A 26,956-nucleotide genomic window follows, 5' to 3' on the forward strand; every position below is an offset into this window, starting at 1 on the left:
GGCTCTGATGCCAAACTCCTCCTAAGACTTTGGAATCACAACCCACACTTACTTAATGAAGCAAGGAAACAAAATCTTGTAGCTCTCTATGCCCTGCCTGTTCTTCTACTCCACATTTAAAACCATTTTTAGAGGAGCCAAAGAAGTCACATATAATTTATACTTTAATACAGAAAAGAAACCATACATCTGGGGTTCATACACAGCACAGGAGCACTTCAGTACATCTAGAGTAAGACAAAAGTTGACCTTGTACTTGAAGTAGGTGACTGTGAGAGGAGGAAAAGCAAACACTTTTAAAATTTGATTCAGTGTTCCAATGGAACTCACTCTACTAACAAAATTTAAAATCCAAAATGAATAATTACTTGGGAAAGCCAATAAACTACAGTGGGTAAGTGGTAAAAACTGCCTGGAAATCACGGGAGCTGGATAATGTCCATCCCATGCTGAAGGTCCAGTTGATTGCACAGGGAACCACAAGCCCCTACAGGCACTGACAGCCTGTAACTCCCAAGAGGGCCTGGTGCAGTTGAATAAACTGAGTCCTTCCCGAGGCTGAGCTGACCCTGGGCTCAGGGACACACTGGGTGGGATTTGGTTTGGCTGGACATGGTACTTGAGCTGTCAGGTCCCAAAAGGTGCCTTGAGGTGCAATCCTCAGCACTGATGCCTTGACACCGTCCTGAGGAGCTCTGAACAGCAGCCACACTTCAGTCCTTAGAGCAGGACGTGTGGAACCTCCAATTCCAGCTCAGCTGGGCAACCAACACTCAGTTACTTAAACCTGACACTGCTGGGGAAGTAAATAGACACTGGAAAACACAATCACAGAGCCTGGGGGCCAGCACTGCTGGGCACTTGGGGCCTAGGGAGAAGTTCCACCGCTGCTGGGCTCACCAGTGCTTCTGTCTGTCCCGAGGAGCAGCTCATCAGCAAGGCAGGGAGTGGGGCTGCTCTGGCCCCTGGTGGAGGTTCATGGTCCTTCTTTCCCTACCACACAAACAGCAATTCATCTGGAGCAAAACTGGAGTGTCTGCACATCGCCCCAGCTCTGTGCAGGCACCGAAGGACACTTCTCTTTACTGATCCAATGACACACAGGGAGGAGTTTTCAAAAGTAGCCCAGTGGAATTTGGGCATCTGAACACCTGGGACTCTTAGGAGGTCCTGAAATCTTCCAATAGGCACTTCTTTTTAGAAGAGATCTACTTGCTGCACTTGGGAAAGAAACTAAGAATGGAAACACTGAGAGAATGGAACTTGTGTCCATACGAATGGAAACTAAAATGTGCCTTGGCAGAGATTTGTTACTTGCAACCAAAATTTTCTGCTTGATCTCATTATGTTACTTGCACTGAAAACCACAAACACCAACCAGCAACCAGCAGCAAACTTCACTGCTCAATCCACCATGCTCTTGGCAGTCAGAAGAACAAAACAAATTTGCTTATGTTGCAGCCCTGCCAAAAAAAGGATTAAACTTTCTAGGGCCAGACTGATACACACACCTCAGTTTTGCCAAGACCAGGTAACTCAACACCCATGCAATCCAGGTTTCAACACCTTTGCCAGAGCAGCACTGCCTTGCCCAGCTTTGTGAGCAGCTCTGTCCCTCTCTTTCTCCTTGGATGGTTTCAGCTTTTCTTTGCACCAGCACCACGTTTAAAATCTCTGGTTTGGGTACACAGAGCTGGGTGCCCTCAGCTCGGCTGGGGCAGTGCAGAACTCGCTGTGTGCTCATCAGGGGTTAAGCCAGCTCCTACACAGAACTCCCACAGGGAACTCAGTGCTGCTCCAATCCACCTGAGCTAACCCAGCCTGGAGTGTGCCTGTTCTTACAGTCACAGCTTTGTTGGCCCTGAATCCAAATCCCCAGAGCCTTACATAAATCAGGATAATACACTCAGAGAAGCAAAGGAGAGTTGTTCCCAGGTATGTGCATTTTTCTCTACTGAGGGCTGGTTTACTACTGGTATTTCTTACCTGCCTGACAGCAAAACAGTCCAGTCAGGTCCAAATTGGGAAGAAAGCAGCTGGCTTTTTAAAGCTAGCAGCTCCTTGGAGAGTCTACAGCAATTCTAAGATTTTACTCAGGTAGTAAAATGGGATCTCCTCCACTGGCTTTATTTGTCTTAGCAGGGGAATGGAGAAGACAACTCAAAGTCTTCAGTATGCACAGTCACCTCCAGAAAGCTTCTTACATCTATTTGGCTATTAAGAGATTTATTTTATTGGTAAAATATCAGCTACAGTCACTTTTGGGTTTTCCTTCAGCATGATCTACTTATTTTACTGAACTTAACAGAAAACATCCCTAAAAACAATGACTCCACCTCACGGAGAAGTACAGATGGGGAATTCCTGGGAGCAGGCATGCTTCCTATGGAACTGGTTCCTCCTTCCCTAGGGCAGCAGTACACCACGCTGGATCCAAAGCCAGGTGGCAGTGCAAACAGATTTCTCCATGCTCAGGGTTTTGCTGTCACGATGTGCTACATTTCTGCTGGTTGATATAGAATATCATCAGTCCTGCTTTGATGTTCACTCCTCTGTAACTCACAGCCAAACAAAGCTGTGCCTAATGGTAAAGGAAAGCTTTGTCTTGACAGGCCCTGAATTTCCTCTCTCATGTCAAACAAGACGTTTCTACACACTTGTGCTCTTCTTTCAGAAGTTTAGATAAAATATTCAGCACCCACAATCCAGAAGCCTTTGTAGTAGAAACAACAGGTCATTTCTTTCTGTCTGAGGAGACGTTGCTTTTGATTGCACAATTAAGACTATGGAGTGTGGCTCTTTATTAACATGCTTGAAATAGGACAACGTAGTAAGAGCACAAACGAGGATAAAACACCTTGCAGGAGTCTGTGTCCCATCAGCTGGGCTGAAACTACAGCGAGAGGTTCCCACATCCAGCAGGGTTCTCCAGCCTGAGCCTCGCTAATCCGGCAGATCGTTAACGACCATTTGGGAGAAGGGGGCGTTCAGCCTGTCCAATTCATCCACTTGTGGGGGGTGATGCATGATAACCTCGTGGTCCTCTGAGACATCATCCCCCACCGTGACCAGGTTTGTCAGGGATTTGCTGCGAACGCACTGGAAATCCACGTGGCGGCTCTTGCCCTCCTCCTTCTCCCAGGACATCTGGATGAAGGGCCGCTGCACGTAGTTGTAAATCACCTCGGAGCGGCCGCCCGGCCTCCTCTTCACCTTCTCCTTGCAGGTGGGGTACCCTGGAAACACAGACAGACACTCAGCTCCACTGCACCTTTCTGACTCACAGAGGGACAACAGGATTCCAGAACATCCAGGGAGGAGTGAACTGTGGGGTCAGTGTACAAATCAGTAAACAAATGCTCAGATTGCACATTTAGCATTATTGGCTTGCTAAAGACTGTCTCTTTTCCCCTGCAAAGGTGTTCTGGAAGGCTGGACATCCTTCCAGAAGGAAAACGTAAAGTTCCAGGAGCAGGTCAGCCCCGTGTGCCAAAAGATGAGGCAGTGAGGATGAGAAGGGAAAAGGGGCAGATAAATCAGGAAGATTATGAGGAAGTTGCGAGGTTATGTGGGGAGAAAATGAGGAGTCAAGGCTGAACATGAGCCCAGGCGGGCAACAAGGCCAAGGGCACCTGGGCTGTACCAGCCATGGCCTGCCCAGCAGGCCCAGGGCAGTGATTGTCCCCCTGTGCTGGGCACTGCTGAGGCACCTTGAGCACCGCATTCAGTTTTGGCCCCCTCACAACAAAGACATTGAGGGCTGCAGTGTGTCCAGAGAAAGGAATGGAGCTGGGAAGGGGCTGGAGCCCCAGGAGCAGCTGAGGGAGCTGGGAAAGGGGCTCAGCCTGGAGAAAAGAAGGCTCAGGGGCACCTTGTGGCCCTGCACAACTCCCTGACAGGAGGGGGCAGTCAGAAGGGTGTCAGGCTCTGCTCCCAGGAACAGGGACAGGACAAGAGGAAACAGCCTGAAGCTGTGCTGGAGGGGTTTAGATTGGATATTAGGAAAATTCCTTCACCAGGGTTGCCCAGCCTGGCCCAGGCTGTCCAGGGCAGTGGTAGAGTCCCCCTCCCTGGAAGGATTTAAAAGATGTGTGGATGTGGTGGGCTTAGCAGTGCTGGGCTAATGGTTGGACTCAATCATCTCAGAGTATTTTTCCAACCTAAATCCATGATTCTCTGCAAAGAGGGTGCAGCACTGTGTGTAGTCAGTCTGCAGGTGCTGCACAGCACCAGCCATTCTATGAGCAAACACAGCTACTATAAAAATAACAGGACAGGGCCCAGCATTCTCTAAGCTCCCTAAGGGAATCCTTGGATCAGCAGGTGGAAGCATTTGACTGCCATTTCCTGTTTACTCATTCCTAAGGAGACAAGTCTTTCTTGTACATGTACTTTCCTTTAACTTTTAAGCCCCCTGGCCAATTTCAGTGGAACACGGTAGAGGTCAAGGAAAAACATGCTAAATTTTAACTGGTTTTGTAAAGATAAGTGTAAAACAGAGAGTAAACAAGGAAATGCCTGGAGTCCAGAAGAAATCAGGCTTTACTGACTGTGGAGTGACCTGGCTGTGCATTTACCTTGTGAAGCAGCATTTACCTTCGATGCCAATGCGAATGTTCTTCAGGCCCCGCTCCTTCAACACAGCTTTTGCCACGTCCCGGTTCTCGATGTACTTGAAGAATCTGTACAGCTTGGAACTGTAAAGGACTTGAGAAATAAAAGGGGTGATTAGAATCCACAAAGAGGAACCTTCTCCCTGCTGTGCCAGAAGCCCGGTGTGGATTCCAAGAATTACTTCAGGTGTCTGTTTTCCTCACTGGGATTAATTGCATTTCCTTGTGGGAGGGCAGAGATGCACATCACAGTCTCGATGGACTGGGTGGTGATAGGAGTGTAAAGCAAAGACTATTCCCTCACTAAGGAGCCAGGAAAAGGCTGAGGGGGAGGCAGAAACAGAAAGAAAAGTGCAGTGAGTGCTGGGATCAGTTCTAACTAGCCAGGCATCCTGCCTCCAGCAGCACCAGCTCATACAGAGCACACAAATCACGGCTCCACGTGCCAGCATCTGCTCCTGGAGGAAGCCAGCTTGGGAATGTGTCCTTTCCTTATGGCTGGGTGTGTGTGGAACAGAGTGCAGAGCCCTTACTTTGTGAATACTCCTCGCCCATGGGAGGGGGATGATCCTCATCCCAGTCCACGGTGTCCTCGTCGGTCAGCACCACGATGTGACACTCCCGCTCCCCCTTCCTCGCGCTGTCCACCATGATGGGCAGGATCAGCTCCTCCAGGTAGCTGTCAAACTGCTTGTGAGCCCCATCGTTGGAGAGCTCGTGTAACAGAGCACCTGGGGAGGCACACATCACAGGGGCATTGCTACAGCATGAAAATAGCTCAGCTCTGCACTTCCCAGATCCAACAGCACAGCCAGAACTCTTCTTCAGACAAAATGCTCAACATATGTTCAGACACACTGACAGCCTCCAGATCCAGAACTGGCAAAGTCAGAAGTGCAGACTGCATTTCAAATGGGATGCAAATTGCACTGCAGAACCATTCCATTCCCATTAAAACCCACCAAGCTCAAATCAATACACTGAAACAGTAACAGACTGAATAATTAATTCATTATGATACTTGAATTTCCAGCAACAACTTCTGCCCTTGAAAATACATTTTGCTGCCTTCTCTGTGATCACTCACCAAAGAACAGGGCAGGAAATTCCACCCACAGCCTGTGTTATGATACCACACACCCCATTTCGGTAAAGTGCCTTTCACAGACCTGCCTGTGTTAAAAGTACTTCTTTTTGCCAGCATGCCCACCAAACAGCTGCTCCCTATCAAATCCCTTCATGACCAGGAATTCTACCACTTTCCAGATTTGGCATCCTTGGTTCCTGCTCTGCCCATCAGCCTTTAGCTTAAATTATTCATGATTCTCAGGTACATTCTGGATAGGGGTTACAATCCTGCTTTTAGCCTTCATTTTGTTGGCAGTGACAGCAAGCTCTGCTCAGCCTGCTAGAAAAAGAGACTAAAATGTTTATAATTTGCTTTTGGAGCAAAGTGCCTGTGTTCTGAAGGATTCGGTCACTTCACTTTGGACTGAACCAGCCAAAAGAAAGCTGTTTAAATGCAACTTGAGCCCCAGTAAAATCCACATGTTCATGCTTAAACTAAAGCACAAGATTAAAAACGGCACTGAATCAGGATCAGAGTGCTGAACGCCCTGGAGATGATCTCCTAAGAGCTGATTTCTCTCCATACTTACTTAAATCTTGACATTTGATTGTGTTGAAATCAAAGTTTATGCAGAGGTAATCACACGTGTCTCGAAGGTCTGGGATGGAAATCCCATCAGGGCAGTTAATGATTCCAGTTTTGTAATAATCCTGTGAATAAATGGACAGTTTTTGGAGAGAAAAATTAAGAATATTTTAGACTATGATAATTCCTCATTTTTTTACTAATATTGGAGAGATACTGACACTATTTATAGCTCTGTATACAGTAAAACAGCCCTGCTTGTCTGAGAAGCTACATCTTTTTGCAGATCCTCTAGGGTCTGATAAATTATGAGCTCCAGTTAAAACTTCTCCATGACACAGGGTTTCATAACATCTCATAGGCAATATGTATTTATATGCAAACACAAGGTCAGGATACAGCTCAGGAATTACAACAGCAGGACAGAGAAAAGGTAAAAGGCAACAGAAGCAAATATCTGAAGTGTGGTCTTACACCAAAGTCTGCTATATTTTTTTTTCTTTAGAAATCACAATGCAAAACACAAAACCAGAATGTCCCAGGGAGTGCAGCTGCCTGGAGCTGGCTCAGCTGTGCACATGTGACAAGCAGATTGTTCCTTTCTCTCCTCCCCAGCTGCAGAGCTGCCCTTACCAGCACGGTGCGGAACACGGCTGAGCTGATCCCCTCCGCGATCTCGTACTCGCCCTTCTCATTGGGCCGGGTGAAGTTGTATTCTCTGCCTGGCCCAAACATTCTGAGGAGGTAAAGAACAATGTAAGGGCACAAGAACACTGAAATGCATTTATTCCAGAGACAAACAGGTGCAGTGGGGTTAAAAAAAAATCTTCTCTGTGAGGGTGGGGAGGCTCTGGCACAGGGTGCCCAGAGCAGCTGTGGCTGCCCCAGTTTGGAAGTGTCCAAGGCCAGGCTGGATGGGGCTGGGAGTAACCTGGGACAGTGGAAGGTGTCCCTGCCATGGCAGAGAGTGGAATGGACTGAGCTTTAAGGTTCCTTGCAGCTGAGGCCATTCCATGATCCTGTGATGAAGCCCAGCAGTGACACAGAGACACAGTTAATGAAACCTCCACTCCAACCTCTTCCTTAGTAAATAAGGACAGGAGCCGGCTCAGGGAGGCCTGGTCTCTGTTGCTATGGCTACTGCACTCCAAGGAACAAGCCAAAGGAACAGATCATTCAGTCCTGGGGCAGAAAATCCCCTGGCAATACAGCCCTTGCACTGACCTACACCAGATAACTCCACATGGCTTTTGATGCCTTGTTTTACACAAGGGTCGGTGACCCAACAGAACCCTTTGGTCAGAGAGGGAGGAAAGTGCTGGCAGTACAGCACAGGAGGATTTCTTGGTGCAGCAACAGCCTCCAACCCCTCTGCAGGAGCTGAGTAATTTCTCTTTTGGGAGGGTATCGAGAGTGGCAGCAGGAGGGGATGGAGCATTATCATACTCCCCATTCAGGAGGAATGTTATCAGCTGGGGACAGATGGACAGCTTACAGACCAGGCAAACACTTGGGGAGAAGGCAAAAGGAGACCACCTTTGGCTAGAAGTCTGCATTTTTTGATGGAAGTGGACCAAAGGGAGACTCATCTAGAGAATTACCAACTCTCCATCTGGTCAGGTCTTCTGGGCCTCACTCACAGCCAAACTCTGACTGAGGTCACCATGTGTATAGATGAGATCACAAAACAAACAATACATGTTTATTCCATTTAAAAAAAATCTAGACTGTCTTGAGGTACCTTGAAGGTAAGAGAAGTGACCCACCTTCCCAGCATGGTGTCAGGGTGAGCAGTGAAGATCTGGGGATTCACTGCAAAGCGGGTGCCATCCACCACTAGGGTCACTTTCTCTGGAGCTACTGTCTGGGAGCTGCTGCTTGAAGACAATGCACAGCACCCGTGGCGTTCCTGGGTATTAAAATATTCCAGCTGTCTCTTACTTCCATCTGGGATATGGCAGTTGTGAGGTTCTTCAGGAGCAGACAGCATGTTACTGATCTGGGGACTTACTGGGCAAGTGTTGTGTCGGCATTCAGAATCCAAACCTGAGGGACACAAACAAACATTGCAAAGGGAGGACAGGATTTATTGAAAAACATAATTTCATAGTAACACTTCCTACTGAAATGAGAAAACTGAGTCATGCAATAATTAAGGATGCCATAACTTTCAGAGTGATGTTACACGATATAAAACTAGGCTGTTATTGAACTGAACCAGCAGCTGGATGTTTTGGTGAGCCACGGTGCTCAATGTTCTTTGTTAAAGCAAGATGGATTCAGGTGCAAAGGGCAGGACACAGGAACCAAACAAGGCCAGAAATACAGATCCAGCTGGCAGGACTGCAGGAAGCTGGGCAGCAGCACACACCTCAGCAGAGGGGTGTGAGCAGCAGTGCCCAGTGCCAGTCTGTGGTGGGCACACAGGACTGCCCAGAGCCTGCAGTGAATCCGATCAGGGACAGCCCCAGGCTGAGCAGGGTGTTCCTGTGGGATGGTCCTGCCAAGAACCTGAACTCTGCTGTGAACTTGTGTCCTTTGGAGCACCTGGCACAGGCAGGGCACATACTCCCCAGTGCAAAGTGCCCTGTGTCACTGAACATTTTCCAAAACAGAACACCCCTTAAAGCCCAAACAATAAACCCCCTGAAAGATTACAAGGTTGAGGGCATTATCCTTACCCTCAGTCCTGGGAACTGCAGGGCTGTGACCTCCTAACACCACAGAACTTTCATCTGACTCATGGGCTGCTGCAGTTCTGTTTTCCACAGGACAACTGGAGTCTGGATTTCTCAACCAGTCTGTGCCCCCTGCACAGTTGCCATTCATGCTGGGCCTCCGTGCTGTGAGGAGTTGGTGGCGTTTCCTAAGAGAAGAGCTGGAGAGACAATCCAGGTTGTTAGTTTTGGAAGAAACTCCCAAGCAATGAAGTTCAAATCCCTGTATCTGCTACCACAAACAAGGTCCCTCGGGCTCAAAAGGCATTTCTTCAGGTATTTAACTGTGTTTCAGAGGCTTATGGTGCTAGTTATGCCCCTACCCTCACCTGGGAAGAGAGGAAAAAAAGCTTTTAAAGTAATCAGGGGTCTATTTAATCTATTTAATCTACAGATCTTCACTTTTTTAAAGCTAAGTCTAAAGCCACTGATGTCTTTAGATCATGTGTGTTCCTGCAAATACCTTTCTGGCAACTCCTCCAGACATCTACAAACCTTTAAAAATGTTTGTATTCTTGACTCCCAGTCCTGGCCAAATGAGCTGCATAACATGGTTACAGCCTGAAATACAACATTTTCCCAGCTAACAGCTCAGGCATTGCCTCTTAACCACTCTGAGGTTTGACCAGGAGGTTCCCTGCTCCCAGTCATTGCTTGGGTTTGGTTCTTTCCTCCTGATTTCTGCCATGCTGTCACACAGTGCTTCCCCCAGTATTCAACCCACCACAGCCCCACAGCAAACACTTGCACAGTGCAGAACAGCCATGGCTGGAGCAGCCCCACACACGAGGCTCTAACCACTGCCACTCAGATCTGGGATGCTCTTCCAGCATATGCAGAGACATAGCTTCTTTTATTCCAAGCAAAATTCCTTCCCCCTTCTATCCTGAAGACCTCCTTCCCTCCTTTGTATCTCCTAACAGATCAGATCTCTTTGCTGTCTCTTTCCCTCATTCCTTCTGGCATTTGTTTTGCCCTGGATAAGAACCAGCTCTCCTTTCTTGGCTTCAAGTGTTTTCCTTTCACTGTCTCAAACATAAAACACCAATTTCCTCATTAATGAATTTTTCCAATTTCCCCCCTGCAGGACAATTGTCCTGTGTCTTTTCCTTGGCTGAATGAAGACTGCAGGGCCTGCGGGTGCCATCTCTGACGCCTGGCAGAACTCTGCCGTGGCAGAGACAAAGCAAATAAAACAGCACTCATAAAACAGCAAAATGCCAAGTCAGAGTTGCTGGGTTTTCTGGCCAGCACCTGCTGAGGGTGAAGGCCTTAATGAGAAGTTCAGTGGTGGGTTTTAAGCCCACTGTTGCTGGCAGTCTGAATTATGCATTTTATTCTTAATGAGAATTTTAAAAAGGAGTAACAATTCATTCCTTTTGTTCTGTAAACCCAATTCTAAGTTGCCAGCATTATTATATCTGTATATTTTTAGAAAATCTGCTGCTTATGCATCATGTGATGGTCATCCAAAGGAAGATTTTTGGCAACAACAAAATCATTTCTTTTTTTAAAGGCTCTGGCTGGCAGCACAGTGGCACAAGGAGCCCCCAGGGGTCATCTCAGTCCCAGCAACCTGAACAGCACCCGGAGCACTGCCTCTGCTCTCACCAAAATAGCCAGTGTGGGAACATCCCCTCTCCCCACACCTCCCAGGCTGCTTTCCTGTCCTGGCTGCCTGGGCCCTGGAGAAACCCCTCAGCAGTCCCACCAGAAATCCCTGGGAATGCTGCCTTGTACCTGGGAACAGGCTCATGGAATATCCTGAGTTAGAGGAGAACATCAGTATGGAGTCCATGTCCCCACTGCTCACAGGACCACCCACAACTGAACTGTGTGACCAAGCACCCTCCAGGGAGAATCGTGGAATATCCTGAGCTGGAAGGGACCCACAGGGATCTCTGAGTGCAGCTCCTGGCCCTGCACAGACAGCCCAACAATCCCAGCCTGTCCCAGGAGCTGTGACAGCCTCGGGGCTGTGCCCATTCCATGGGGAGCCTGATCAGTGCCCCAGCACCCTCTGGGGGAAGAACCTTTCCTCACATCTTAAGTGGGCTGGATGTGGTCACACAAGAACAAATCTTCTACCTGAACAAAACACAAACAGTGTGAACAACCTGAGCAATCCTCTGCCCTCCTCTCCCATGTGTCAGAGCAGCAAAGGGGTGGTAGAAACTCCAGCAGTGCTGGGCCGTGGGACACAGGGGTGTGGAGGGAAATCTGAATATGAAACCCCACATACTCTAAAACCTAAATACCCTAAATACCTAATACCCTAAAGGCAAAGAAAGCCAAACTCTCCCCATCCCATCAAGCCTTTAAATCAGTTCCAGAACTGACAATGTCCAGTGGAACAAAAAGTCAACTATACTCCTGTTTCATAGCACTGTAATTATTGTGAGGAAATGGAATTTTCAAGACTGCAAATGTTAAAGTATTTATACAACTAATATTGTGATTTCGAACACATTTACTGAATTATTACATTGTATGTTGTGACTCTGAGATTAGCTCAGTTGGCTGGAGCACAATGCTGATAACACCAAGGTTGTACATTCAATCCCTGCATGGGCCATTTACTGAAGAGTTGGACTTAATGATCCTTGTGGGTCCCTTTCAACTCAGAACATTCTGCAATCTGTAATCTGAACCAAAGTGCTTTAAAATTTGGTAATTGCACTGAAAGACAAAGCCTGTTTTTTAAAATGCAGTTCGATTTACTTACGGAAAAGTATTTTGAGAAGGGGAAAAGAATTGACCCTTGTCAAGCAGATACACAATCATAACCCTAACCCTAAGGGAAGCCCTAAAGGGGAGTCATTCTTGAGAGCTGCTGGCTGTCAGGAGGAACCCCAGAATGTTCTGGGTTGGAGGGACCTTAAAGCATCCCAAGGGACACCTCCCACTAGCCTAGGTTGGTCAGAGGAACAGACACCACATTGGGTCATGGCTCAGGAACTCTTTTCCCCCTGCATGAACTTTCCTATGTTGAAACAATATCCCTGGCAAAGCTGGTGCTACCCCACTCACCAGGGAACAGAATTTGCTCTGTGAGCTGACAAGAACTCCATTAAGAAAACAAGATAAGTGTAAAATTTACTTCTTGGGCCTCTTTCTTCCAGGAGTGCTCAATTGCTGCAGCTCTGCCAACAACCTCCCCTTGAGGTGCCTGAACAATCTCTTGATTATTTAATGCATTACTCAGCAGAGAGGAGAAATTAGGCAGGAAATCAGATGAATAAGCAGAGTATACGAAGGCAAAGAGCAGTTTTATTCAGGGACTCTCAGACTCCATAATTTCCCCAGAGCTCTGCCTTACAAGCCCCATTTAAGTGATGTCAAATATCACGAAACACCAACAGACAAAATTTCACAACAACCAAACTGGGCTGGGTGAATGTTGAAATCTCTGTTCATCACCTCAAGCCCTGAATTAAATGCAGAGACCCTGCACACCTTTCAGCAGAGTCCTTGACTACAGCAGGTCAGAAATTATTTACAGAACTATCATCAGTTACACTGATGATAGAAACTACAACACACCAATTTCCCTTTGTCATTCCCCCTCCTCTGCTGCCTTATCTGCTAAGCAGGATTGGCAGGGAAAAAATGCCCCGGCTGTTTGACACCTTTCTCCTACTTCTTTTCTGTTACATGAAGCTGAGCACCAAGAAAACCTGCTAAAAACAGCTGCTCCTTGCAAGGTGGTGGTTCTCCCAAGCATAAGATCTGACTTTCCTGGAAGTGGAACATCCAGTCCTGCTGATCATCCGACCCAGCTCAGGCTGATGGCATTTCCCTGTCTCCTGGCCCCTCCTGGCATGCCAAAATCCTGCACGTAGTGTGTCAGGAGAATTAAAGGAAATGAGAAAAAAAATCTTTTGGCACATCTGGTTGGTACAATAAATCCCCAAACTGGTCATTTAATGTGACAAATATATTGCAAACACACCCAGAACCCAGTGGGGAAACAAGTACATAAAGACTTCAAGGCCAAACTCCTGCCTGACCAGCTTACAAATGTCCTGGTTTCCTTTCATACCCAGGATCAAGGAGAACTACCCGTGGTGAGAATGAATGCCTATAAATAATAATTAGCACCATTCAGCTTCAAAGCTTTTTACAAATATGAACTGCTCATTGCTCCTAAGAGCCCTGGGAAGCACTGCAGGGAAGCGTTTTATGAGAGAAAACAGGGACACAGAGGCAGAGCTGATCCTCAGGATGAGAGCAGCCCCATTGCCTACTCAGGTGTTACTCTGACTTGGAGTACGTTCACTGCTCGGCTCCCTGGCCCTGCAGCAGCAGCACAAACACTCCCAGGTCACCTTAGAGGGCTCCTTCCACGCACGTTTCCACCCTCTGGCAAGTGTAAATTGGCTGGTGCTACAGAATGGCTCAGAGGTGAACAGGCGCCCTTCTCTGTGACCTGTTTGTGTGCTCGGATGCTGAAGGATCAGGTGAGGACCAGCCCACAGAGGAGCTGAAGCCTCACAGCTGGACTGTGGGAGCTGGACACTCAGGAGCAGCAAAGTTCAGTACTAAAGATCAGACAAAGAGCTCCTCCAGCCAGAGAAAGGCTGGGATTTTAATTTTTTTGAAGGGAATCAGTATGAGAACCAAAAATCAGAATTCCCATCTGGCTCTGGCTGCTGGTTTTGCCATACTTGGAGCATGTGGGCCCCTCCTTCCTCTGGAACACAATGTCAGGAATGAGCTGTGCAACTGCACAAACATCTCTGGTCTCCAGACCCTGTGCTGGTGGTCCCACTGAAATCATCTCTATTTGAACTTGTCTACAGCCTTGTCTTTTGTTGAGGGAAAAACATGGAAGTCATATTTAAATTGGTTTTAATCACAAATTGGAAACCCTTTAATTTTGCAATGCACCATTGGTACAAACAATTCATGCTGCAAATGCTTTGCAGAGATAAAGAGGCTGATCCCTGTTCTTTGCAATCCTTAAGGAAGTGTTCTGGAATGTAAAGAGGCTGAGACATCCTCAGCACTTTATCCTTCCCCACCCTAAGGAATCTAAAGCACATCCAAAGCCACTTCCCAATGCACACAGCTCTCACCCCATAACTGGCAGAGCTGAAAGGCTTCACTGCACAGAGCACCATCAACAAGGTGATGTGTGCTGTGAAAGGAAACTCAAATTCTGCAACGTGGCCAGCAGAGAAATCCCCCTTAGACACAGCACGTTTATTATGCAAGAGAAAACAAAAACATCAGTACAAATGTGCTGGTTTCTACTTTTTATTTATTGTATTACATAAATACAATGTTTATTATATTTATGAAGATATACTCCTTATCACTGGAATTTTTTAAAGAGCCATTATAGAGTATTTTAGGTATAAAGAACTTGATAGAAACTTCAAAGAAAAATCATGAAAAGAATTTTTTTTGCCTAACTGCCAAAATCCATTGAGGGGTAAAGCCCTTGCTATAAGACCTGACAGTTTATACAGGGTCTCACTGTCACCTGGCATGGAAAGAGAGAAGGTGTAAGAGAGTAAAAATGTAGAAATGAGTGGCTCTACTTCACCATTTGGTTTGCAAACAGTGAGGAAGGACCAGCAGTGAGTGAATCAGCTGGTGAACAATCCTCCCGTCTTCCTAAACCACAGCCTAACCATCACGACTGAAATAAAACTCCAAACAACTCATTTTTAAGGTGACAACACTCCTTTAAGTCTACAAAAACATTCCCATGTACAATTATTCTCAGAAATATGAGCAAGCAGGAAACACGCATACACAGGGTGTGCCTGACCTAATTCTGCAGCCCTGCACTGAGAACAAGATGGATTTCTGATGGAACTGCACGTCTTTCCACAGTGGCTAAAGCCTGGCTTTAATTTGTGTCCTGGTTTAACCCCACAGGCAACGGAGCCCCAAACAGCCACGTGCTCACTGCTCCCTGGTGGGATGGGAGAGAACTGGAAGAGTAACTCGTGGGTTGAGATCCAGGCATTTTAACAGGTGGAGGAAAAGAGAAGGTTGTGTGGAGACCTCACAGCACCTTCCAGGATCTGAAGGGGCTCAGCCTGGAAACGCCGATTTCCCTGGTTGGGAGAGCCCTGAGGAGCCAGGCTGGGAGAGTTGGGGATTTCCAACCTGGACAGGAGAAGGTTAAAGGGAGACCTTACACCCCCTTCAGTGCCTAAAGGGACTCTAAGAGAGCTGCAGAGGGGCTTGGGACAAGAGCCTGGAGTGCCAGGACTCAGGGAATGGCTTCCACTGCCAGAGGGCAGGGATAGGTGGGATAGTGGGAGGGAATTCTTCCCTGTGAGGGTGCAGAGGCCCTGGCACAGGGTGCCCAGAGCAGCTGTGGCTGCCCCTGCATCCCTGGCAGTGTCCAAGGCCAGGATGGACAGGGCTTTGAACAACCTGGGACAGTGGATGATGCCTCCCATGGCAGGGAGTGGAATATGGTGAATTTTAAGGTTCCTTCTAACCCAAGCCAGTCTAGCATTCTATGACTCTATAAAAGCTATGCATGCAAGTAAAGCAAAAAAGGAATTAATTCCCCACTTTCCATTGGCAGGAAGGTGTTCAGCCACGCCCAGGAAAGCAGGACTCCATAAGCTGGGAAGAAAAACACCATCACTCCTTACATCTGCCCTTGTTCTTCTTCCCCCAGCTCCATATGCAGAGCATGATGCTGTAAGAGTGACCCATCCCTGGGACAGCTGGCCTGGCTGTGTCCCCCAGCTCCTGTGCACCCCCAGCCCACTGGTGGGCGAGGAGCAAAAAAGGCCTTGGCTCTGTGAGAGCCCTGCTCAGTAATAACGAAAACACCTCAGTGTTATCAACCTCTTTTTTCCAGCAAAAATCCAAATCACAGCTCCCTATAAGCTAGTAGGAAGAAAACTAACTTGATATCAGCCAAAATCAGCAGAAATTCTTAAAAAGTCAGCTTAAAATACAACAGAAGTTCCTCTAAACATAAAAGTGAAACAAATTAGCAATGACTGACTTTCTACTTTGGAGAGAAAAAAGGCAATCTCATGGGTTTAAGATAAATAAGAAGTGTTTCCTGTACCTAAGCATTAGGGGAATCACTGTAAGGTATAAACCACAGCAGGGAATGCAGCACAGAGATAATGGATCTCCCCTGGGCTGGGTAACATTGGTTAAGTAAAAAAGCAGCCATCAAACTTGATATGAACAATTATAATACTGGCAAGTAGGTAGCAATCCAATTTCTCATGTTCATAATAACTATTTGGTTCTGATTGTCAGATGAACACCTTCCCAGAGAGAGAGAAAAAGAGAAAAAACAAATGATTCTGCCTGTCAGCTCAGTCCACCTGCAATAAAAACTTCCCAGTCGCTGGGAGGCCTTCCAGAGGGCTGTGCAAAGTGACAGGAACTCATCCAGTAGAAAGAAAGGGCAAAAATGAAATGTTCTGCTAAAAACTTAGATCAGACCTGATGGCTCATTCTGTGACTATGAAGGATCTTAAAGCCCCCCCAGTGCCAGCCCCTGCCACAGGCACAGAGATCTTCCACTATCCCAGTTTGCTCCAAGCCCTATCCAGCCTGGCCTTGGACACTGCCAGGGATGCAGGGGCAGCCACAGCTGCCCTGGGCACCCTGTGCCAGGGCCTCTGCACCCTCACAGGGAACAATTCCTTCCCAATATCCCACCTATCCCTGCCCTCTGGCAGTGGCAGCCATTCCCTGTGTCCTGGCACTCCAGGCTCTTGTCCCAAGCCCCTCTCCAGCTCTCTTAGAGTCCCTTTAGGCACTGAAGGGGCTCTAAGGTCTCCCTTTAACCTTCTCCTGTCCAGGCTGTCCCAGCCTGGCTCCTCAGGGCTCTCCCAGCCAGGGAAATCGGCGTTTCCAGGCTGAGCCCCAAGCACTGCCCTGGGCACCTGAGCCAACTGCTCAGGGCAAGGTGAGACTTGGCAGGTGTGGGGTTGGCACTTCCTGGCACCTGGAGAACAACGTGAAAGTGCATTCACCTGGACTGCACCAGAGAGAAAAACATCCAACTGCAGCCTTCACGTGCTTTTCACAGACCTCCAACCGATCCTCATTTCATTTTCCCAACACAAACACAGCAGACAATAAAAGCTGATTTATAGGTTGAACCAGCACAGGCACATGACAAAAAGCTTTTCCCTTGTTATGAAAAAACTCTATCAATATACAGAAGATTCATTTTCCATCTGGCTTCAAATGATAGATGGAAAATAATGTCCAGCAGGCCTGATGCAATGCAGGACAGGCCAAAAATGTTGGCAAGAGACAGCAAGGAGGCTGATGAAATGCTTGATTGTTTCTCCCATTCTGTGCATAGTGCTGCACTGTTAGCTAAGTTTACTGAATTACTCATTTACTTGAGGCTTAACAAAAATCCACTGTTTCCACAAATGCAATTCAAAACTACAGTTGGCAATATGGGTTTAAGGGTTTAACACTGCACTTGCACACCTTGATTTAAGACCCAGGGGGCACCAGGTCCTTCTGTCACCACCAGCACTCACTGACCCCTCATCAGTGCCCCACACTAACAGCAGCTTTTCTTTTGCTCATTTACAATCATCAAGACTGACACCTGCAGAACAATAATGGAGATTTATTAACTGGATGTCACCTATTACAGACTTTCCCAAAATAGCAAGGTCACACTGTGACAGCCTCATCAACAGAGCAGATGAAATGAATCCAGCAATGTCCCACCACAGGAGCAAAATTCCTCACCCCAGCAACAAGTCACTGCTCTTTTATTCCCCTCCCTCTGAGGCCCAGGGTATTCATGTTAGAGAGCAAACCCAAGAGAACTGTAAAGGGTATTTCCTCACAACACTGGAATAAAGACAGCCATCTGAAAAATTATATTTGATCCTCATAAAGAGCTTCTTACCACTATGGCAATGGCAACATTGCCAGCGCTATCTGATTAAATTCAGCACTTTTAATAAAGCTGGCCATGCCCATATAGAATACACACCTCCCTCCGTGGCAGAAGGTTGGAATGTGCAGATCTGACCAGGGAAAAGGGAAAAAAACTGTGGCAAAAGATGAGCTGTTGCAAATACAGGCAGGATATTTTTTGTCTAGAAACAGGAAAAACAAATATTCCCTGCTAAAATAAACAATACTGAGGTAAATAAAATTTTAAGGGAGGTGACACTTGTGAGTTACTCTTTCTCTTCACCTGTGTTAAATTAAGCTACAAAGATTTAGGTGAAAGCCTGCAACAGGAGTAAGTGCTGCAGACAACAGTGTTTGCCTGTGTTCTCTGTTCTACATTGCTGCAAAAGTATTTACAAAGCTTTCAGAAAATCCCACACACTTCAGCAAAGCATAAAAGCAAGAGCTGCCCTATCCCTTTGGATTTAAAAAGGCTTTTATTTCTCAGCTTCTGTTCTTAAGCAGTTAAATCAAACTTGGTTCCAAATTCCCACGATTTCAATTCCTGCATTTATATCACGAGCAGTCCAGTTTTTCAATTATAAACGGCAGCAAACAGCATAAGGACAAGAATATTTCTGAGGGAGTTCTAGCAGAGAATCTGATCCACCTGCAGCCACCAGAAGCTCTGAGCACAACTGGTCACCCACATTTCCTGGTGTAACTGGAGCAAACCCTCTGTCAAGCACCCCTCACTTACTGCCGGCTCATCCGTGCTGGTGCTCCCTGCACCACGATCCCAAAAATCCGGCTGGAGCAGAGGGAAGCACCAGGGCACGGCAAAGCTCCGGAGTTTAAACTCTTTGAGCAGCACTGGTCACTCCCCCAAAGACCTGGCGGCTGATTCATGTAAATATTTCAGGTTAAAAGTCCCTGCAGCTGATTCATGGAAAATATGAATATAATCCGTGAAGTAACAGCTTTAAGTCTCCAGTAAGCGCATCCCCAACCACTCTCCCTCTCTTCAGATTCCTCATTCAGGCAATTTTTGCAAGAATTGTGTGGTAGAAAAGGCTCAGTTTTATTAAACCCTTGATGCCCCCTGCCACACATCCCTTAGACAGGCAGAGAGGAGTTAGCCACCAGAATTTTTGATTATGTACATACGTATGTGCACATGGATTCCCAAACCCAGGAGCCCTAGGACTTGGGCCCAAACAAATTTACAGTAACTGAGGATAAAATGAGTTGTTCTCACACCAGAGCTCAGTAAGAACCACCACTTTCCCCCAGTGCTCTGGTGCCATGGCCAAGGCAATACCTGTTTATGTCACCTGGAAATGTTACCCTCTGTCAGTTCAAATATAAAGCAGTTGATTCTATTTCTTACTGCCTTCCCCTAAGATACAGCTGGATTGCTCAGAGACTGCTCCAAACACAATTTCACCAAACAACAGAATGTATCACATATCATCAATAATGTATAATTTTTAATGCAAAGAGAGTCTAAACAGGCAGGAAATTATTTTCCTCCTGACTCATGCCAGTGATAAAGCCCATGTGTCCTGGCAAGTCCAAATGAAAGGTGCCTTCAGAGAGCTCTTAATTAAAAACAAAGCAGGCAATACAACATAGAAAAAAAAAAACAACAAAACACTAATTTATTAGTTTTTGTATGCAAAACCTTGTAACTACTTTTGGTTTGGGGGCAAGATTTTATTTCTTTAATGCTCAATTCTCTCATCTGTCTAGATACAGGTGCAATAAAGCATCTGTGGCCTGGTAATGCACCTGAGGCTGGGGGATTGTAAACAGAAAGAACCTGGAATCACCAAGAGGTGTTGTCCCACATCAGGTGAAGCTGGTGGCCATCATCACGAGAAAAAATAGATTTATATGTTTTTATACATTATTTACATAATTTATACATGTATAATTTATAATTTATCTTTTATAAGTACCCTATTTTTTTCAGCACAGCAACTGTCCACTGTGGATCTCTCCAGACGGGCAGCAGTGTATTATCAGTGTGTTTCAAATTACGTATGTTTTAATTAAATAAGTAAAAATTAAAAATTCAGCAGAGACAATATTCTAAACAAAAACTCCTCGTTTACAGAGCTTTTGATTTGCTACAAAAAGCCCTCTGACATTTCACCCATAGCAAAGAGCATTCACTTGTTCTGACTCTTATTTTAGAAAGGCTGCGAGCAGCTCAAACTCCGCCTTCCTTCTTTGGAAGGGATCCCAACAAGTAACTACTCACTCATTCCAAACTCATCTACAACTCTGCCCTACAACTGCCATTCACTTCTAACCAATTGCAAGGCGGCAGCTCTCAAAACTAACAATAGGCGGCACATTTTTGAAAGTTGGATGCAGTTACAGGAGCTTGCAAAATAATAACAAAAAACTCAAAGCAAACGCAAGAAACAAATGCAGGGAGACTGCAATGGCATGCGATTAAATTTACAAGGAAATATTGGGAAAGAGGTTCAGACTCCAGGGCCAGCAGCAGTTTATGTCCAATGTAAAAGGGTAAAACCAGGCCTGGCAGAGGTCAGGGGTCCTCAGCAGCAGTGGGGACCTCGCCCCAGGTGTGGCACAGGGCCCTGCCAGGGGCACTGCCAGCCCCGCTGGCACTGCCCTATCTCACCTCAACAGGAGCTGGAAGCCTCTCTGGATAAAGCCACAGAAGGGCAGAGATGCTCCTTTGATTTGAGGCACAAAGAGAACATTATCAGTGTTGCCCTTAGAAAGAACAGAGTTCTCCGAATCAGACATATGGTTTAATTTTCATTAAGATACAGACAATAAGAAAAACCAAAACAAACATAAGGTTCCTTTCAGGGTGCAGCTGCATTAGTAACTGCAAGTAATACTCAATAATCCGAAACCAAAATAAACACTGGAGTTTTATTTAGCACAATAACAGCTCTTTGGAAAACACCTCCTGATTTATTTTGAGGAAGGCAAGAGCAGGGGCTACAATTTCATCTAGGTGAGGCCAACCATTAGCACTCTGGTAATTCATGTCAGCAGAGAACCTGATACCTTATTTTCAAGAACTGAAAAACAGTTCATGATTTCAAACCAGCCAGGGTTTACAAGGGGACATTGGCAGGACACCTCTTGCTTTGTTTACATGCCTGGATAAATATTTTACATGTCAAGCATAGTTATAACACTTTCTAAGAATACTCCATTACATTCTTTCTTCTATGACTAACAGTTCTTCCACAAAAATATTTGGCTTGTGCTGCGTTACAGCAAAATTAGCCAGGAACTGGAGCCATATTTTGAGGGAGTAAAAAAGGGAAAATACCACAAAAAATACACAAAATTGAAAAAGCAGAGAAGATGCCTATTTCAACACACATAATGAGGTGTTCGTGCTGAGGGAAGGTGCACATTTGGGCACTGGATAAGGTCACTCTTGAAAGGGCAAAGTTCTAAAATTGAAGTGTATTCCAGAACACGCCTCTCTGGCTTGTTTTTACCTTGACAAGCGAGAAGCCAGCAATATTCTAGTCAAAACTGTAGCTGGTTTTGTGTCTGTCTCAAAGATAACATGCAAAAGAAATGCCAGGACTTTTAAAAAGTTACTTATTTCAAGGAAATGGTCTTCAAAGCCTGTCCTTGTGAGGAATATTCACTCTTCTGCTGAAGAATCCAAGAGATTCTCAAATTAATTAGCATCTTCCAGCAGTAGAGCTTATGTGTGATTTTAATAAATCCTTAACAAGACAGGTTTTCCTGCAGAGCCTACTAATTAAAGGATCTATAAATGTCCCAAAAGCAGCTCCCTCTTACCCGAGGATTTCAACTCAGTCCTGACCAGAGGTGAGCCCACTGTGACATTTCACAGCTCTTATCATGGCCTGCATAAACGAGGTGGCTTTTGTCAGCCTGGCTGAAGACACAAGGCATCAACTACTGCTAAACCTGGAGCACCTCTCCCATAGACAAGTCCCAGCAGGGAATGTTTCCTCCAGCCCCGTGTGCCAGACTCAGCCTGGGCAGCACGAGGGGCTGGAATGCTCCTTGTCAGGGCTGCAGCAGTAAAGCCTTCAAGGCTCATGGCTCTCACTCTGGTTCACAGGAGGTTTTGAAGTGTTATTTTTACTTCAGCTGCAACAGCCTTCTAATTAAAGCTAGCACTAAGTGTCTGCAGCACACAGGGTGAGAGGCTGGAGAACACTCTATTTTCTGCATTAAGAACTGTTTCATCTCTCAGAAATGCAATCATTCCATTCTCCAAGTGGTAAAGTGGCATTTCTCTTAGCTGTTCATACCACCTTTAAAATGCTCTTGGAATGACTTAACAGCACAAAGTCAAGACACACAGAGATGCCACAGCCCTGGCATATTAACCAAGTTTCTGAAAACAACAGATTTTCAAAACCAACTTTAAAAAGGAGAGGCCCATGATCTTGGCAAAGAACATTTTGTAACAGGGACATTTGACAGACAGGACACCATTTAAATATAGCACACTGCTAATGCACAAAGCTCTCCACAGCTTTACAATTATCAATAAACAAACCCAGTTTCCCCCTTGCTCAGCCAGCACAAGGTAAAAGAAATCATTAGGCTGGTTTCACTTCAGTATCTTGTGCAGAGCATCCCCAGCTGACCTCCTTTGACCCAGCTGTTTATCACTCCTCGGGCCTGAAGCAAACCCGCACAGCTCCTTGCATCAAATCCACTCCTTCTGGTCTTTCTGAGAGCCCCCTTGCTCAGCCCTGCGAGGGCACTTCCAGCCCAGGACACCGGGAGCGGTGACAGAGCTGTCACAGCGCCCTTCCCACCCCACCCAGCACAGCAGCACGGCCTCAGCCCGAGCTGGGGCAGGGGCAGACACGCTCCAGCCCCTTTACTGGATGTGAAACAGGAGAGTGCTGGAAATGAGAGAGCTCCTCTCCCACGTGCTCAAGAAATGCTCATGATCAATACTGTTCTCCATTAGTGCAGCATCCAAATCGATGGCTTCGACCGCACTCAAGGGGAGCTTTGAAATCGCTGGGCAGCACAGCTGAGGCCAGAGATCAGCAGCGTTTAGAGTAAAAGCTAAAACCTGCCCGTCCCAAGTGACTCAAACATTAGCTAATTTACAGATGCTTAGGATGGATCTCAGCAAAGCCCGGATATGGGCAAAACCTTATGGTCTTTAGGTGCTTTACATTAAAGCTAAACCGTTTCTCAAATACACCTGAATCATCTGATTTGCACATGACTGAGTAATCTTAGATTTTTCATTATTTGTAACTTGGTCAGTCTGAAAGGAAGAAGAAAAATTAGATCCTAGAAAAAGGCCAGGTTGTGCTCACAGATACGAGAGAAACTCCGTGGATTTAAGAAACCAAATTACAACAGCAAATCAAAACCTGAGATTTTAATAATCTCTATTTCTTTTCTACTCCTTAGTGGGATTCCTTTCCCAATACAGGCAGTAAAGTCTTTTTTTCTAAAACCCCTATCAGTTTAAAGGCCTTTGCTATGTACACATTCATCTCCTGAGGCTGTATCAGCCCCTGACATCTGACCAAGGGCTTCCCAGCAAGCATCAGACTACAGGGAAGTCTGTGAGTGCCTGCTGGAACATTTCTGTCAATGGATTAGGGAACTCATTCATAACCACCAACTGCCACAGCAGATAACATTCCAGACAGACGGAAGCTTTTCTGTGGGTAGAGATTATGTAACAGCACGATTTTTAATCCACTTGCCCAGAGGAAGAAGAAATGAGCTCACTTTCACAGAGGTTAAAGCTACCTTATTCTCTTTTTCAGTCATGTTGAACTACCAGATGATACTGAGCATATGAACTGAGGGACTCAGAAAATCCACCCCACTCATCTCCAGCCCATCCAGGCACTGCTGCTGCCATCAGTTTCTCTCTTCCTGCCTTTTCTGCACTCACATCCTTTGTGGACTTCTCACTCCAATTTATCTGAGTTACCATAATAACCTGAGAACTGCAGTCATTCAGTTATAAAACAGGCACCACTTAGAGAAAAATAATGTGAATTAAACTGAGCATATTGCTCAAACTGGGGCAGATGCTTAATCCTGACAGTTTACAGGACACCCAGTGGCATCACGTGGACTCTCAGATTCACTCCAGGAAACGTGACCAGAGCAGATGGGTGGGCTCCAACAGACTCAGCTTTGCTTTCCATTTATTGAATTACATTTATTGAAAATCCCTCTTTTATTAAGCATGACCTTGTTATTTACATCTTCCTCATCTGTTTTGCAAAGCTACGTAGCCAAACTTTGCATACAGACCACGTGGCAGCAGCAATCATTAACTGCTACACACTTCTCAGTGCTGTCACAAGGGTCAGTTCTGTTTTTATGGCTGCCAAATCTGCTTCCTTCTGAAAAGTTCCTGACTCAATGGACTAAACTCTGACACCCAACACGGGTCAGGGACGTAGCACTGGTTTATGGGAGCTGCTTGGGAAATGCATTCATTTCCACTGAAAGCAGGACTGACTAACACACTCTAATCTCGACTGTTTGTCCACAAATTCCAGACAGACACAGAGACAGACCTGACACTTCTCTGTCTTTAGTCCATTTCCATCATCCTTTTTTTATTGCTTCCTTTGGCTATTTCTGTATTGAACTCAGGCAGTTTTTTATTCTTCCAGTAAAAAGCTGAGTAATTCTCAGTCACTCTGACAGTGGGATATATATGACTGTTACATTTTATAGTTCACAAGGGTATTTCTGTATTTGTGTGTTCAGAAGCAGAACCAAAGCAATGGCTGAACATTCCTGCTCCCAGGAGCAATCCATGGATTAACACCACTTTTAACACATTTGAGGTTGTTCTGAGGGCAACAAGAAAAAACCAATTGCAAATTACAGAAGAAATTACTGAGTGTTAAGCTTCAGCAACTACAGCCCATGTTCAGTGCTGCTTCCAAGACTAACAGACATTGATTTTCCTTCTCAATTTCAGTCCTATGCTCATGGCCCAGCTGCCCTTCAGAAGTCCTTACTCCTCTTTTGTGCTCCAAAAAGTGGATCCAAAGTCCACAGGGGCCAGTCTGAAGTCTCAGCTGAGGCTGAAGGACATATTGTGACTGCAAATTGGAACTGGAGCAGGACACAGGAGGAGAAATGGTTATGAAAACTCATGGAATAACACAGGGAAGGCAGGACTTCAGCTACTTCAGTACCTGTAATTATTGCTCTGTAACACTCCCAAAACACATCCCCTCCCCACTCCCTGGATTGCAAGTCCCAGCTTCTCTGCAGGGCCATGGGAGGCTGCTCAGTGAACAGTTCACATGGCAAGGCAATGCAAAAAGCCAGAGACCCAAAATTGTACCAACCTTGGCAGAGATGGTCCAGCAGTGCTACCCGACTGTCATACTGGAATCCGAGGGGACACTGGGATCACAAACCTAAAATCAGAGTGGCTTTCATCAGCAGCCTGGCCAGGTCTCCCCAAAAAAACAGATATTGCAAACACAGTGTTTCCACAAAAACCTTAATGACACCAAACTGGTAATTTCTAAACTTTATGTTAGCTCTGGTTATGCTGGTTATGAATAAAGTCAAGAAAAAAATGCTGATGGCTCCCCATCCTTTTACAGTCTCCCCCACAGAAAAGGTGTTTATTGTGCTGCTTGCCTGGATGTGGGTTAAATTAGCAGTGCACTGATCCTCTGGCTAAATTCACTTTTTATTAAGAAACTCATTTAAAAATCAGGAGATCCCTTAGACAGCTAAAGTGACCTTTATCAGCAGGCACCAACTCAGCATTTTTCTTGTAAAGAGCTCATTATGCACACACTCCTCTGGGATCTCCAAGCAGAACGCAGCAGTTCCAGAGTCCATCCCAAGCTGAAGCTTTCAGGAGACTCATTTTGCATTTATTAGGCAGGATTTGACTTTCTAGAAGGAGGAAGAGTTCCTGGCAGTGGCTTTGGCAAGCACAGGCACCAAAGCCAGAGCACGCAGGTGCTATTTCAGCAGTGCTGCAAGGCTCCTTCCCCCAGCTATTTGGCTGCTGAGCTGGCCTTTCATCGTGCAGTGACTTTCCAAACACACTCTGCAACTCTGTGATGCAATAATTAATCCAGTCCCACTGCCTGGTCAATGTCCCTTGGTGATCACAGCTTTTGGCAAAGGGGGGGACAAAGGTGGTGTTAACTACAGCACTGGAGCCTTACAGCAAATTCATTACACAGGGTGAAATGTTATTTACTTTTCTCTACACAAATTTTCTACTAATGGGTTTTCAGGTGTTTAAGTAGAATTCATGGCAAGATTTTTAAACATTATACTTTGATTCTCCTGCCTGCACTGCCACGCAGAGAACTGAACACTTGGCTGCCTGTCATGGGCACATGGAATGAGTTCAAGACGAGGTCGAGTGACAAACATCCTGGCATGGCCCAAACTCGGGGCTGAAGGCACCAACTAATAAAATGAGCTGATGATTCCTACTCCTCGTGACCTGTAAAGACAGACTGAGTCACCACACAAAAATGCTACAATATCCTGAACAGAAAATTCCAAGCGAGTGGTTATGAAACCTCTTGGATTCTGAGAAGGCAGGACTGAGCATGCCAAAACATGAAGGCGCTTCAAAGAGACTGAGGTAAGATCAGATTTGTGATCACATCAGCTGAAGTCAGAGAGTTTCTTAAGTCTGATGGTTAAAAATACTTTGGGGATGCAAATATCAATTACTGGTGTGCAGAGCTCAAGTAAGGCCACCTCTGGAGCACAAATTGTAACTTTGATTTTATACTGGACACATCCAACAAATCTGGATGGATCTTAGATGACACATTTCTGTTAGCACAACCAGTGATGAGGCTCCTGGAATTACTGTCTGATCTGCCACTTCAAGAACCATCTCAAAACCTTTCCAGAAAATAAACAACCCCAAGAAAACCCCATTTTCACCTTCTCTACTTGTAGGTACATGCACTTTTGAGCATCAAACAGCTCCAATGACTTTGTGACTTGGTTCTCGCCACTGTTAAGAAGGAGAGAAAGAACCAGTTTGGTTCTTTCACCTACAACTTCTTCCAGCTGCCCCTGCAGCTTGACTGAGCTCACTGAACTCCACT

The 26,956-nt window shown here is 46.0% G+C and overlaps 1 protein-coding gene across 5 annotated transcripts in view; it reads right to left on the bottom strand.

The window, feature by feature from the left end:
* Positions 1 to 146: 146 nt before the first annotated feature.
* Positions 147 to 26,956, bottom strand: part of KCTD20 (potassium channel tetramerization domain containing 20) — a 30,394-nt gene continuing 3,584 nt past the window's right edge. For 2 of the 5 annotated variants that reach the window (XM_063418487.1, XM_063418484.1), the window contains exons 2-9: positions 25,205 to 25,276; positions 8,949 to 9,145; positions 8,034 to 8,313; positions 6,901 to 7,003; positions 6,272 to 6,392; positions 5,147 to 5,344; positions 4,597 to 4,707; positions 147 to 3,236 (exon numbers count right to left, since the gene is read on the bottom strand). In XM_063418487.1, the coding sequence (XP_063274557.1) occupies positions 2,944 to 3,236; positions 4,597 to 4,707; positions 5,147 to 5,344; positions 6,272 to 6,392; positions 6,901 to 7,003; positions 8,034 to 8,313; positions 8,949 to 9,096 (1,254 nt within the window). In that variant the 5' untranslated portion in view covers positions 9,097 to 9,145; positions 25,205 to 25,276 and the 3' untranslated portion in view covers positions 147 to 2,943. Of the gene's footprint in view, positions 3,237 to 4,596; positions 4,708 to 5,146; positions 5,345 to 6,271; positions 6,393 to 6,900; positions 7,004 to 8,033; positions 8,314 to 8,948; positions 9,146 to 18,615; positions 18,752 to 25,204; positions 25,277 to 26,161; positions 26,725 to 26,956 lie in introns of those variants that run through there. The other 3 variants (XM_063418485.1, XM_063418483.1, XM_063418482.1) reach the window with 3 other exon arrangements.

The sequence above is a fragment of the Prinia subflava genome, chromosome 23 (genome assembly GCF_021018805.1).
Source record: "Prinia subflava isolate CZ2003 ecotype Zambia chromosome 23, Cam_Psub_1.2, whole genome shotgun sequence".
Taxonomy (NCBI): domain Eukaryota; kingdom Metazoa; phylum Chordata; class Aves; order Passeriformes; family Cisticolidae; genus Prinia; species Prinia subflava.